Here is a 15,219-nt window from a genome sequence, read left to right as displayed (position 1 = left end):
GACACTGGGGACTGCATGTTCAATTCAACTCAACTCGCATGTATTTATAGAGCATTTTCAAACAGCCATCGCTACACACGAAGTGCTGCACATGGAGCAACTAACATATACAACAGTAAAGCAAAGCAACAAATCAGTAACAAAGAGGGTAGAGAGCACCAAACAGTATAACTAAGATCATAATTTGGGTCATGCTGAGTCAAATGCCAAAGAATACAAGTGAGTTTTGAGCCGGGAATGTTCAAGTATCAAGAGCAGCTTTATTGTCAAATGTGCTGTAAGATGAAATTTCCTCCCTCTTAAACAGACAACAGACACCAAGAGGAGCCGCTGCGGGTGCCCGCGCCACTCATCATGTTCATCAGTTCCTCAATTTCCAGACCAGCAGATTGGAAGGGATGGACAAATTCCTTGGCCACCACGATCATCAAATATCACTTCATTAAAATTCTTTGTGTGTGATTACATTAAAGATCGTATTTCCAACAAAGATATGTGACATTACAGACTTGAAGCAAGATTTCTGATGCCATAGCCACCACTGTCTGGAGGAGCACAATGTCCAGTGAAATGAAGCAAAAAAGGTGGCAAAATGTGGCATTTTTTGGAGGCTGGAACAGGTTAATGACCATTTTCATGCATTTCCCTTCCATTAAGTTAAGCCTGTCCATTCTGGCAGGAGGATTAACTATGGAAATCTATTGTAATGTTCATTAAATGTCCACTGACTCCTGCTGAACAAATAGATAATCCAATCAAATTTCTCTAAGGAAAGATGATTGCTAGGTAAAGCTGAGCTTGGTCACGGAACAACTTGCAGGAACATGTTCAATAATTCAACAAACATGTGTTCCACTTGGTATGAACTGTATTATAAAAGCCCTGACTCCCAAAAGACACCTCCCCTTCACCTGCAGTTGAGTGCACAACACCCCCCAAGGCACTCTTTGCAGAAATACTAGATAGAAAGGTCATTCAATATGGTAAACATAGGCAAAGAAACTGTGAAGTAAAGTAACGGGAAAATGCGGATAGCAGCTCCACGGCGTTTCCTATCAGACGACTGCAAATTGAAATCGTCATCAAAATGAATGCATCTCTCCATAGTCACCATCTTCTTCTTGATACCTTTTCTCGACCTTTCACGCAGCCGTCTCGAGCATCGACATTCTCTGACAAAATCTGTGTGGGTTGCAACCTGAGCCGAGCTCTCCCTCCTTTTTCCCAGGTTCTCTCTCTCCCCCTCTCCCGTGCACACTGGCCAGTGTGCACTCGCTGGCTTTGTTTTCCTGCTTTGTGTCATTCAGTGGGCTGCAAGCAAAGTAATTTCTCTCTCCATCTCAGGGTGTCACCGTTTCCTTCTCCACCCTGATTTCTCCCAGACCGAAACACAAATACAATGACCTTATATTCATAAGACCAAAGTCAAGTCTAGTGTGGGAATGAATTGAAAATGAGCATTTTCATATCTCCTGCATGGAGATAAAACACATTCACACACACATCGGAGAACATTCTCACGGCGCTCGGGAGAAAAGAAAAACGGCCGACCCATGGCTTCCTGTGTTTTGGCGACAGGGCCGTCTTCGCGCCGGAGAGGCGGCACTACCCGGACACAAGTGTCACTCACCCACAACTCCACACAAAACAATTCTTTTGACAGCGTTCTTGAAGTTAAGATTTTCCTAGGCAAGTTTTTATTTTATGAAAACAAGAGCTGTATTTTGGGAGAACACAGTTAAAAGCGTCTTTTCCAGAATACAAGGGGTAATATGAAAAGAAAATTTGATTTTTGAACGTCACTCTGCAAAATATGACTGATTTCAATAAATAAATATTTTTTTTCTGTATTGTATTGTATGCAAGACCTAATGGTATTATCAGACACGCAAAAGCAAGTACTTGTATTAGTGGACTGAAAAAAAGGCTGGCAGTGCAAACCTACAATTTATTTATTTATTTCTAGTTCCTCTGGCATTTTGGCATATGCATTGTTTGGTGTTAGGATTATGATCCCAAATGTTTTAGAACGCATCTTAAAGCATCGCCTCTGCAGTCAAAAGCGGCAAATGGTGGCAACGTTTTGGACCAAACAAAGGGTAAAATATAGTTGGGGGATATTATGTATGACGGATTCAGTGAGGTGGGATTTCATTGAGAAACACTCGCCACGGAACAAGGTGAGGCAGTCAAGAGCCAACCCAACCCCCTTGAAAATATACACTTCTGCCCGTTTCCCCGCTGCTGTTTGCAGATTTGCAGGCCACTGCAGCTCGACAGGAAATTGGGCGTCGACCGCAAAACTGTGACTGACAGCTGAGAGTGTTTGGAGTAAGTATTGCCGAATGTCTGACAGTAGTGGACTCATTTTGCTTTTTCTTACTTTTCACCACACTTGATTTACTACTGTTTCTTGGTGGAACCGACCCTCAGCGGTATGATGAAAAAGTTAACAGTGAGCATATTTTTAAGCTACTTCTTTATGGCCTGAAGGTGCCACAAGATGCCTGGCTAAAAAGAAAGTAGTTCATGTGTCCAGGAAGTAATTGAAGCTCAGTTCGTGGTAGTTACAGAGAGTCTTCATCATTTGTACAGTATGTCCTGCATATACACACTTGTGCATTATTTTTCAAACTCAAATCATCTGGAAGTCCATCCATCCATTCATCCATTTTCCAATCTGAATGAATGAATGAAGGAATGAGTGAATGAATAAACTATTTATCCAGGTAAGGCAATGGGAAACAGATTCTTATTTGCAATGCAGCTGGCTGCAGGCAGCAGAGTAAAGTAAAGCAGCAGTAGTTGGCTAATATATGCGTTGAGTGCCTGGGCGTCAGTTGTGGGTGTTGCAGCTTGTGTATGAATGCATTTATTATGCCTTTATTTATAGTTATATTTATTCAATAAAGCGATTGAACATGTGCCAGCTGCTGTCTTTTCCTGACCATCGCAATATGATTTAACTCGCAATCAGAGGCTACATTACATTTGCTAATGATGACTGTTTGATGTGTGAGATGATCCCAAACTTTGAAGAATCAGTCATTGACCCACGCTTTCTCCCTGACTTGCTGCCACCACGCTGTCTTATTACGTGCGCCTGCAGTAACTTTAGAATTAATACTGTATAGGCAATTTAAAAACATTTTGGAAATGGGATCAGGTTTTTTTTTTTTTGTTTTCCTATTCAGAGCTCGGCCCCTAACCTTCACTGTATCGTGTCTTTTCAAGCGCTTCATCTGTTGGATGTTCATGCTGGATATACAGTCAAATCTCGGTTTTCGAACGTCTCTGTTCTCAACCAAATCGGTTTTCGACCCAAAATTTCGAGTTTTTTTTATGCCTCGGATTACGACCGAAAATCGGTTCTCGACCAAACTGAGCACAGTTGAATGTGCAACTCGAGTTCTCTCGACTTCCTTACACGAGGAAGTGACGCTTCCTCGGGTAGACGAAGAATTGACGCCTCCATTGTGAGCAGACGTGTTCAATAAAGATTAAAAAAAAAGAGCGTCCATTGTGAGCAGACGTGTTCAATAGTTTTTTTTAAAGAAAAAAGAGCATCCATTGTAAGCAGACGTGTCCAATAGAGATTAAAAAAAAAGCAGATGTGTTTGTTGAGATCTACGCAAATTGGGACTGTTATTTCTGCATGGCACCAAAGAAAGCAAGTGGAAGTCGTAAAGCTGGTGAAAAAAAAGGAAAAAGAAAGCAAGTGGAAGTAGTAAAGCTGGTGAAAAAAAGGGGAAAATAGTGCACAATACTATTGAATTTAAGAAAGATTTGATAGTGAAATATGAATCAGGTGTGCGTGTGTCTGTGTTGGCAAAGGAGTTCGGCATGCCGAAATCAGCAGCATCCTAAAAAAGAAAGACCATCTTAAAGTCAGTGATGTGGCTAGAGGATCTCGTGTGTTTATCAAACAAAGGCCACAAATATTGGAGGAAGTGAAGAAACTTTTGCTTATTTTCATAAATGAGAAACAGCTAGCAGGGGACAGTCTTAGCCAAGATACAATTTGTGGCAAAGCAAGACAATTGTTTGGAGGTTTGATAAAAATACTAGCATTGCTCCTGAAGAGTTTGATTTTTTAAAACAAGCATAGGATGGTTCGAATAGTTGAGGAAAAGAAGTGATTCGTCATGGGGAGGCAGCCAGTTCAGACAAGGAAGCTGCTGAAAAGTTCGAAGTTGAATTTGAAAATGTCATCAAGGCCGAGGAATGTCTTCCCCAGCAAAGTTTTAATATGGACGAGACTGGATTTGTGTGGATAAAGCGGTTCAGAAAATGGATGGAGGGATGTTACCTCGTACCATAGTTACAGCCATTACTTTAGGGTTTATAAATTCAAGGTGTAAAAGAATGCAATCTAGAATTGTCACGATGAGAGAGAGAGAGAGAGAGAGAGAGAGAGAGAGAGAGAGAGAGAGAGAGAGAGAGAGAGAGAGAGAGAGAGAGAGAGAGAGAGAGAGAGAGAGAGAGAGAGAGAGAGAGAGAGAGAGAGAGAGAGAGAGAGAGAGAGAGAGAGGGAGAGAGGGAGCAAGAGAGAGAGTGAGAGAGAGAGAGATTTACTTCAATTTTTATGTTACAATGTCAATGTTTACGTTAAAATTGGTAAAAATAAAACTTACAAAATGTTTGTAGTTTGTTTGTACAGTATTTTACATATTACCTGCTCTCTTATTACATGTGTATACAGTTTATGGTGTAAAATAGTTTAAAACATGCTTTAAAAAAAATTGTTTTCTAGACTTGAAACGGATTAAAATGTTTTACATTGATTATAATGGGAAACATGGTTTCGGTTTTCGAACGAATCAGTTTTCGAACAGTGTTCTGGGACGGATTATGGTCGAAAACCGAGGTTTGACTGTAAACTGTATAGATAACACTTCTACCACACATTACCTTTACTGCTTTCCTTTACATTGAAATCGGTTGTGTTTTCCCAAAGCAGGAAAAAGATGACCTCAGGATGGTATTTGACTGGTAAATTTGTAAAACGTAAACAGGCAACAAGCAACCGGTTGACGGTGGCTGAGCTGCCAGGGCGCAGAGGTAGCTGCTCTAATTACAAAAACTCCTCAGAGGGTCGTTTTTCCATTAGCCCTAAACAGGAAGAGGAAGGGGGGGAGTTGCCTGTATTTTATTATGAAGAGGCCTGATAACAGCAGAGCTCTTGTTTGTTTGTTTTTCACCTCCCTAATTGCAGCCCTGGCGAGCAAAAAAACATGCAAAGCTGCGGGGCTTTAGGCATTAAGATGCATATTAAAAAGGGGGGGTGGCTATATGATTATTCACAGATAAACATGTTGGATTCTTGCTCATGGTCTCGGTAAGGCAGACATCTGTACAATAAATGTCACAGAACATGAAGCCGGTATTTTTCCTCCTTTTTCCTGTGTCGCTGTCAAGTTTGACAATTTACTCATTTCTCTCCATGTTGTGGTTAAAGCAACTGTCAAGAGACTGACAGCCACTTTGTACATCACACTAGGCACATGGGACAAAGGCTGAAAATTTGTAGCTTTAATAGTCTTTGCCAACACATCTGATTACCGACCAAAAATGAAGTAATCTATTCCAGAAACATCAAAATGGAGTCACACACACACACAAGAAAAAAGGAAATATGATGAGCGTACTGCGTGCTTAACAGGGGTTGGCTCGTGGACCAAGATTGAGTGCAACGGTATAATTACTTGTTATTGTTGCGGTAATGAAAATGCCTGCAGGGAATGAGACTGGGTGTTTACCAGACACTTGTTAAAAAAAAAAAAAAATAGCGGGAAAGGTTCATTGGCAGCCATTAGTGATGCCGCCAGATATGACACTCCAGCCCAACCCAGATTTGTTTGTCTACTGCATCGTCACTGATCCAAAAAAAGTGTCACTTTTTTAGAAATGGAAGTCTTCCAAATTAATTACCTGGTTATTTTACATTCAGACTGTAACATTGTCTAAACAAATCTTGTTCACGCTGACCCGCAAAATCAACTAAAACCTCGGCAATGTGCATGCCAGGCCAGTAGTTGGCGATGGGCACGTTGTCCTCAGAGTTGAGAGTCTACATGTGAATTCTTGTTGCATTTTGGAAAGAAACATCCAAAATTCAACAAAACCTCTTTAAAAAAAAAGGACAAACACTCACAAAATGTGGAGATACATAAGAGGTCGAACCCTGCCATGAATAGCAAAAAAAAAAAAGGGGGGGCAAACTAGATGACATCCCCCAATCCCTCCCACTACCCACAGGAAAAAAAAAAAAAATCTAAATGTTGTTGCCGCATAAAAGAAGTGAGGGTGAAGGACTTACCAGGCCAGCAATGGGTGTTGGAAGCCTGTTGATTTTCTTTACCAAGCCGGGTTTAATGGAGCTCAGTAACCTGACAATGAGAAGCTCAGTTAATACATGAACACAATTTCTGAACCACGTAGCACCTTCCAGCATTGACGGCTTTTTGGGGAGGGACGCAGAGATTTAAAAAACAAAAAAAAAAGATAACACAGCACAAATTATTTTAGGGTCTTCAGTTCAGTTTGAGAACCAGCGCTGTATGGGCCTCATGTTTCTTTTATGCGTTTCATCAGGGGGAAGTAGTGGAATGAAACGTGTCCTGCGGAGGAAGCACCAACCCATGGATAGCCTTGTGCCATTTGATATCGCCGGCATTCTGGCAAAGTTATTTAGTGATGAAAAGATGTAATTTCCCCATTAGGAAACTCCTCTTTCCCACCGCATAACTCGCACAACTTCAATCACAGCAAAGCCCAGCTCTGTTTCATTCTCCCAGAACAGCTTTCAGCAAACCCAGCAGAAGATTGTTGTCTGCTGTCCAAATCGGAGGTGTCCTGTGGCAACAATGTGGTCGGGATTGCGCGATGATGCCCTCCGACTCCCATAAATGTACGGCCGAGGCCCACCGACCACAAACCTCATTTCACGCTTGCTGTGAATCGACAGCTAGCTGATGACAAATATCCGAGGACGGGAGCAACAAGGACACGCGTACATCCTTCGTAACACGACGGGGAAATTATAGAGTGCGGAAGGCAGCAAAACAAAGTTATGTTCCACCAGGTGAAACAACCCAACATAACATTTTTAGTCCTTTGAGCAAAACAAAAGATTTGTGAGAGGTCCCGTCAGACATGATTAACAAGCTCGTGTTTCTGGCAAAGAATCGCAGAAGTTGCACTGCAACGCTAATGCCTTGAGCCAAACATTGATATGCACGCACGTTTACCTCTGTTTTGATTTGTGAGTAAGATATTTTCTGCCAACGCGAGGTGCGTGTTACCTCCCACCAGTTACAGCACAATACATTTGTTATTGATCGTTAAAGCAGAGCGGCCGTAAAATGTTTAATTTCTTTATTTATTGGTTCATGCGGAAGGGGGCTCGTAAATCGAGAGGTTTATTTTATTTTATAACACAGCGAGTACGCACGACTAGGACACGTTTCATTTGATCTCTGCGTGGTGTCAAATTGTGTAATGGATTGAAGGAGGAGCACAACGTTACTGTTTTTACAATATCCCATTTAAGATAAGATAACCTTTATTTGTCCCACACTGGGGAAATTTAAAGTAGAGGAATAGTTGCAATGTCAGAGCTTGTTAACCATCGATTTGTTGCGTGTAAAGGATGCGGTCTGCAGCGCAGTACGATCGAAAAAACAACTCGGCAACTAAAATCAGTTCCTGCTTTCCCTTACTTCAACAGCCAATCAGAATCTATCAACATAAAAACATGTCTAAGCAATTATTAATAAACAGAATGCAATTTAGGTAATCTTAACATTAAATATGATGCTCAAACATAAAATGATCATTAATAATATAACATAAGCTTACATACGTTTATGGGCTCACTCAGAACGGCCCTCTGAGCAAGAGCGTACTTGCGATGCGGCCCGCGACAAAAATGAGTTTGACACTCCTGCTCTGGTGATGACTGCCGGTGAGTTCTAATCAATACAAAAGCATTTGATACTGTTTTCAAAAAAGGCAGGATTTTCACTGAACCCAGTGGTTCTGTGTCAAATCGATAGCGAGATCTGGTATGAATGCGGACATGTGAAAATTTGTCCACATCTACTGCACACTCTTATTACCTCTTTAGTCCAGTAGTGCTCCTAGCATTGACCATTGACCGTGTTTGCAAGTCACTGCATTGCGGTAGGTAAGATTAAAACAGAGCTAAAGCACAACAACACATAGGGAGGCAACCACAAGCGAGTGTTTCATCACTCGAGCCTGACAAAAATCCAAATAAAGCACCACTTACTCGCATAGCAGTATACCATTCTCCAATCCTCCCCTGAAATTCTTGTCACCAAAGCATCTTCCTGTCACCGCCTACGGAGGAAAACATCCGTGAGTCCACTCATTTGGCAAATATTTTAGGCTGTAAATCCAAGCGATAAACATACTCAAATATGACAACTTTAATTTCCGGTCTTTTGAAGCGCTCAAGTCCGGGAACGGCATTGTACAAAAAGCAGCCTGGGCCATACGTCAAGTCCATCGCTGGTTAACGGTGCTAAACGCTAACGAGCTTGGCGTAAGCTGCAATCATCCTGAGCAAATGGCCACGGCGAGCTAATGTGTTGTGACAGGGGATTTATAAATGGAGGGGGGAGCTGCCTGGTTGCATGCATTTGCACTATAGCCCGCGAGTCAATTAAAAGCGTGGCATCTTTGGATTTGATGTGGTTTTTGTGAGACATTGAAATCTCTTCATTGTGACTGTTGTCAGGTGAGGCACGCAGGCCGCGGAGAGGAATGTGCATGACTCACTTGTTTTCACTGGAATGTCACTTGCATTGTTTCACAAACAAATAGTTCGGGAACATTCTCCGCCTGACTTCCCTTTTAATTTCCTTCAAAAGGAATGCTAACACGCAGAATTAAAATACAGAGAGTCAAAGGGCACACTTCAAAAGTTGCACAATTTTTTTGGGGGGGTTCAATAAAATGGTCCAACACAATCTCTCGGAGGGCTGACTTGTATTCATGTATTGTTCATTTTGCAGCATTTCTATTAGCTGCTCTGCGTCCAGTGTACAGTATGCGCATCATGGAGTATTTGTCCAATCGGGGTTTCAGCCTACTTGTGTTGCCATGTCAATGTAATCTGCTCCAGAGTGCTGGCCCATGTAAATCAAGCTATATTAGCAATGGAACTGTTCACATCTGTGAGGTGCCTTCAAAAGCTGTGTACTTTGACTCCATCTTGCTAATGGAGTAGTAAACACATAACGACAGTAAATATTTGTATGAAAATAACATCTAGGCCAGGGGTATCAAACTCATTTTTGTCGCGGGCCATTTTGGGGTTACGTCTTCCCTTGGAGGGCCATTATGACAGTGAAACGAATAAATATCCAATCATCACATCGTATTATTACTTGTACACAACAAATCAAATTGATGGATTGCTAGTTTTGAAATCTGTTGGTTTTTTTGTTTGTTCAATTATTGTCCAAGAGTGAGTGTAAACAGTGGGATTAAAAAAAAAAAAAGTTGCTAAATCTCAACATTATTTATTACGCATGAAATTTTGACATTTCGGTCCATATTTGAGCAAGGATCAGAGAAGTTGACACACATGATTTGCTTTTGTGTGGCGGGCCGGATCTGGCCCCCGGGCCTTGAGTTTGACATTTGTAATCTAGCCATCAATACAAAACGTTCCAATGAAAAGTATTTCAGTAATTGAGCCTGCCCTCTTGTTGCGTGTGACCCCGTATTCTATATGCCTCGTTTCGGCTCGCAATGCAATGGCATTTTGAACTTCGAGACCCTCGGAATCATAAATCAAGCGTCCCTATGCTTTGAAATGCTTCACTGCCGACTGACTAATTAGCCTCTTCACGCATAAAAAGTGATGACGTTGACAAATTTGAAGAGGCCTTCCCAGTGCGTTTGAAGAGCTAAAACGGGCTAAAAAGGATTCCTCTCAAGTCAAATCATGCCTGGCATTGGATCACAAGCCACTTGCCAAAATAACCTCCTGTTTTGGAAAAAGATCCAAATCAAAACAGGGGACTGTTTGAACTGCTCCTCGGCTCTGCCTTCCGGCCCGGGGGGCCGAGAGTCTGGAAAAATCTACCTAGGTCCCAAATTAACAAGCAATAAGTCTAGGTATGAATGCAGGCCGGTTGCTGCGCTAAGTAATGCACTACTCATTCAAGCCCAGAGGCGACAGACGCCTGACAGGCTCATCTTGACTCTTCGTCGAGGACCGAGTACACAAACAAAAGATGTGTGCTGCCAAGACACGTGGCTGGCTTTTGTAATCGGATGCATTCTTCTTTTACAGGATGTTGTCTACAGTAGGTTATGTAATTGTCAAGTTCACAAACACATGCGAGTGCGTCTTGCGGCTTCGCGGGCCAATAATCTCGTTAATACAACTTGGCGAGCGCGCTTAAGCCGCAAATGCCTTTGGTTTCCGATTAGTGGGACGAAAACAACAATAGGCCAAAAAGCCCTTTCGAAAAACAAATATTGTGCCATATTGTGTATGGCACAGCGCGGTGCCGAAACTTCACACGACGATGAGAGATCTCCGGACGGGGGTCTCATCAGCAAGTTCAACCCGAGGTCAGCAGTGGTATCTGCTGACAATACGCCAATGCAGATCTTTTCATTAGCCATCACCACAGGGATCCCCTATTGTGAAGATAGGAATTGTTGCTTCTGCGCCTGGAGTGCTGCCACGCTGAGATGGCGGACGGAGTGGCGAGGGCACCAAATATGCCGGACCTATTCTACTTAAAAATACCACCCAGATGCAGGTTAAAAAAAAAGTTTACACATTTTTTGTGAAGCTTTAGGCCATGTTCACATGGACATTGGTGTGAGAAGGATCTCAGAGAATTCCCAGAACAAAAAGGATCATTCAAACCAAAAGCCCAACTTCCTGTTCGGTTTTTCACGGTACCCATTTGGGCTAATTCACTCGTTGGTCAAAGCGGGAGCTCTGGAACTCACTGAAAAGTGTTGTTTCAAACCAAAATGGCTGACTTTGTTTAATTGAGGATTTCCTCTTATGATAGAGTAACCTGTTGTGGTGTTTACGTAATTTCATGTCGACTGGTGAAATTGGTGTCAGGGGCTGAGTATTGCTTCGTTTTGGGGAACTTGACTGGATAATTTCTTTTTTTTTTTCATGGCAAATGCATGGAAAGACATACTGAGGCTCTCAAAAAGGCAGTTCCTTCTATACTCTCTGCATATAATTAAAAAAGCAATTCAAGAGCCCCACTTTTACACCGCCTGGTGCTCAGGCTATTGTGAAGGTTTTAATTTGGGGATGAACTGTGTGTGTGTGTGTGTGTGTGTGTGTGTGTGTGTGTGTGTCAATTAGGACTTTTCAGACACCTGCAAACACTGTAGACCAATGGTCCCCAAACCACGGTCCACGGGCCAGATGCGGCCCACCTCCACATTTTGCCTGGCCCCCTGAACAATTCCCAGTGATGCATTATTTTTTTTTCAGTCTGGTCACTTGCTCGAGACTCGTAACATTCTATTCCACCCTTCTGCAGTCTGTGTCCTATCTGAAACCCCACCCTCCAAAAGAAAAAATAAATAAGATCCTGGACATACTCCTGTCAAATAAAATAATGGAAAAAAAATTCGGCAAGAGACAAATTGATTGAGAGTGTACGGTATTTAGCATGCAGTGGACAAATGATTATTATCATTATTATTATTACTTTTTTGCTCAATGCAAAGATAATTGGTAGATATTGCATTAATTTGGTTTCTTGGTCTGCTTGCTTTCTGGTTTTCACAGTGAAGTTGATGAGAGAGAGCTGCAAAACAGTCGTGTCTACAAGAAATTTACATGGTTACATGGTCTTTTTTTCTGTGAAAAACTTAAAAAGGGTTGTTTGGTTCTTATTGATTTTATAAATAGCGTTATTTATTTGATTAATAGTGTTATTTATTTTCAGATTTTTTTTCAAGACCCCAGGAAGGGTAAATATGAATAAATGTTTACATTTTGACACTTCTGCGATCGTCACACTTGTTACAAACTGACCCCGGCCCTCTTCAGAGAAGGGAAAAGTTATTTGACCCTCACTGGAAAAAGTTTGGGGACCCCTGCTGTAGACATTAAGCTGGGTATGTCAATTCACCAAATTAATCACGTGTAAAATCATTGATGAATTAATTTAAAGGCATGAATTAACGCTGCATTTTTCAAATGTCACATAAAAGTTAAGTTCACGTAAAATCCCGCAAGGGTTGCTTCATTCATGCTGCGAAATTTCTGAACACAGCACATCATTGTGAGGACTATTTTTTCAGAATGCCACCATAGGCCTGGAAAACAGGATCGTTTGTATCTGATCTGAAACTGATTCTTGAATCCATTTTGAGTTTTTTTTTGTTTTTTTTTTAAATGAGCGTAGCTTTAAGCTTATTGTGGGACCAAACATGTCTCAAGCCTGCAGTCCCGCAAATCAGCACAGTCAGTTGCAAATTCACCCATCAAGTTAAACTAATCTGAAAACAGGTTCCAGTAGATTCTGTTCCCCATGCAGTATATTAGGCAGGTCTTTGGAAGGAAGACTTAAATCACAGAATTTTTCCTTCGCCAAAGAAGGAAAGCTACATGAAACATGGATCATCTCCGGTAACGACAGATAAGAGAATATTTGACGTCATTTTATGCAGCCGAATCAACACTGGGCTGCAAAACGTTTCGTGATCCCACAGCTGATTTGCTGCCTCTTAGTTCTGGGTGAAAGGAATGAGGTTGGAAAGGGGGTTTGAAGTCGAGGAGTGAATTTTCCGACTTCCAAGGTGGCATCAGGGGCCGAAGGTGACGTAGTGGTGGCACTGTCAAATGGGGGAGCAAAAAGCCGGGACTTAAGTGTCTAGTTCAACCTTGACTTTTCACAAGACTGCAGGCAGATACATTCTAAGTGGATTTTCAGTTATACTTCTACTTTTTTTAAGGTTTCCTTATAAAAGTTGCATGGGATCAAGTGTTACTCAATGTACCTTGCACTCTCTAACATACACTACTCATAAAAAGAATTCAGGCTACGGTGCTCAAACACCTGTTGTGACTTTTACCGTTAAAGAACAGCAACTTGTGCAAAACGTACTGAAACATTTAACAGTTGCACATGTGCATTCAAAAGCTTAGAGAAGGTCACATTAAGTTCACCTGTAAAAATGCATTTAGGCTCGTCCTGAAATTTCACCCAAAAGCCAGATATCGCTACCTTTTGTGTGTAGTGGAAGACGAACACTGTTCAGACAAAAAAAGGCAAAACCCGCCAGATCAGTTGGACCGTCCTGCTGGTCAAATCTTGTGCAACTACCCGATTAGTCATGCATCCATCCCACTTGGCAACACACACATGGACTCCATTCGAGCAAAACAACATTGCAACTAGCTTGTAGCTGCTAGCTTCCAGGTGTCTACAACAACCTCATTCTATGTGGTGGCGACTTTAGTGTCTTGCCTCACTTGAAATGAAACTTTTGAAGCCCTAGCAGCTGGTTGTAGCGATGATGATCTATCCAATTATGTGATGGCGGGAAGTCACATCACATTAAATTTAACGTGGCTCTGACCACGGTATGGAAGCAAACCGTAGGAACCAGTGGCTACTTTTTGACTAACTTGTTTTTCCGACGGGCTTTAAAACTCACAATTCCAACATGGCTCTCTTTTCCATGTCCTCCACTTCCCCCAACTCTTGATAAATCCCTCAGATTAAATTGAGCCAAATTTCCATTAAAGTTCCCTCACAGTGAGTTAAATGTTAGCATTCTGACCAGTGCCTCCCTTTTCCACCTGGATTAGATGATGGAACAATGTTTGGGCTGTGGATTAGCCTCTCTCCTGGCCCGACGAGTTCCACTCTCTTCCTCCTCAATTCATCAACTAAGGTTCCGAGCCCAAAAACGGGAAAGGAAACAACAGTATTTGGCTCAACTACAAGCCTTTGCGGTTGTATTGGATTAAGTAGAGGATGGCGACTGATGCCAAAAAGGCCAGGGGAATGGGGTTGGGTGCAGAGTAAGTGTGGGAGGAGGGGTTGTGTGAAAAAAAATCCCTTCAAAACCATCCGCCCAATGCACTCTTCAAGGTCCTCTCAGTCTCTGCAGCACAAACCTCAATTTAGCCAGCATAAATCCCCATCCTACTAACCCACATTATCATATCACCAAAAGTAAACGCTCAGTCAAGAGAGTCAATGAAGCACAGCGTAAATGGATGCAAATGTGGTCAACGTGCGATTGACATGCAAGAGAATACTGAAAATAAACACTTAAACTAAGGCTCCAAGACCAAAACAGCCCATGACAATCCTATTTTATTTTCAAATAAAACATTTTGTTTCAGGGTCACCCCGTTTAATATTTATAAGTGCAATACAGTGCTGTCGGATGGATGTTTATCGCTACCATGACAACCGGAAATGGCGCTAGTGTGTTGCGACAAAGCTGATTCACAGGTGCTAATCTTCCAACGCTTTGGGCGACAAGCAGCAAATCACACGACTTTTGGTGCACTCACTGGAAATTTTTCGACACTCCCACAGCTGGAGTTGTTCACTCCTCCACGTCCACACTGCGATTGAATGATGCTTATGCAATGTTACCATTACCAAGTTTAGCCATGTTGACCAGATTCAACTGTATTTTCACACTTGAGAGGAGTGGGGCAGCACTTCATCGCCAAGCCACAGAATTATACTTCATACAGCGGATCTGAACATGCAGTGGTGACATCATATTCCCTGCCCCCAGATTTTCAACTTTTTCCAACTCTCATCCACGTGCCGTGTATTATACTGGCCAGTGTCGATCCGTGTCCACCAGAGGCGCCATCGGAGGCGGGTTGTGATCGCCTCCGCTTGCAGTTTGAAAGCCTAACACGGGACTTCCCGGTAATTACGTGATGACATAGGGTGGTACGTGATGCGTCATAATATCGTGCGCCATTGGCCTCGTATATAGCATGCCCCCACAACAAAGTTAGGAGATCGCCCCTTAAGCTGTTGTCTCAGTAGGAGCAAAGAGTTGATCCTCCACTGCTTTTCGACCATTTTGAGGACGGTAAAAAGCATGATAAAAGAAAGAACACTCGCTTCCATGTTGCTTTGTTTACCACCAAGGAATCTGTCGCACTATCATCAACGCAATCACAGCATGGTGACGTAACCAGACGCAAAG

The 15,219-nt window shown here is 42.2% G+C and overlaps 1 protein-coding gene across 7 annotated transcripts in view; it reads right to left on the bottom strand.

Annotated features, from left to right (window-relative positions):
* Positions 1 to 15,219, bottom strand: part of LOC109526255 (LIM and calponin homology domains-containing protein 1) — a 62,416-nt gene that overhangs the window by 34,668 nt on the left and 12,529 nt on the right. For all 7 annotated transcript variants that reach the window (XM_019887429.1, XM_019887428.1, XM_019887423.1 and 4 more), the window contains exons 2-3: positions 8,294 to 8,364; positions 6,320 to 6,389 (exon numbers count right to left, since the gene is read on the bottom strand). In XM_019887429.1, coding sequence (XP_019742988.1) covers positions 6,320 to 6,389; positions 8,294 to 8,364 — 141 coding nt within the window. The remainder of the gene's footprint in view (positions 1 to 6,319; positions 6,390 to 8,293; positions 8,365 to 15,219) is intronic.

The sequence above is a fragment of the Hippocampus comes genome, unplaced genomic scaffold (assembly GCF_001891065.2).
Source record: "Hippocampus comes isolate QL1 unplaced genomic scaffold, H_comes_QL1_v1.1 scaffold202, whole genome shotgun sequence".
Classification (NCBI taxonomy): domain Eukaryota; kingdom Metazoa; phylum Chordata; class Actinopteri; order Syngnathiformes; family Syngnathidae; genus Hippocampus; species Hippocampus comes.
This window is presented reverse-complemented; position numbering and strand designations above follow the sequence as displayed.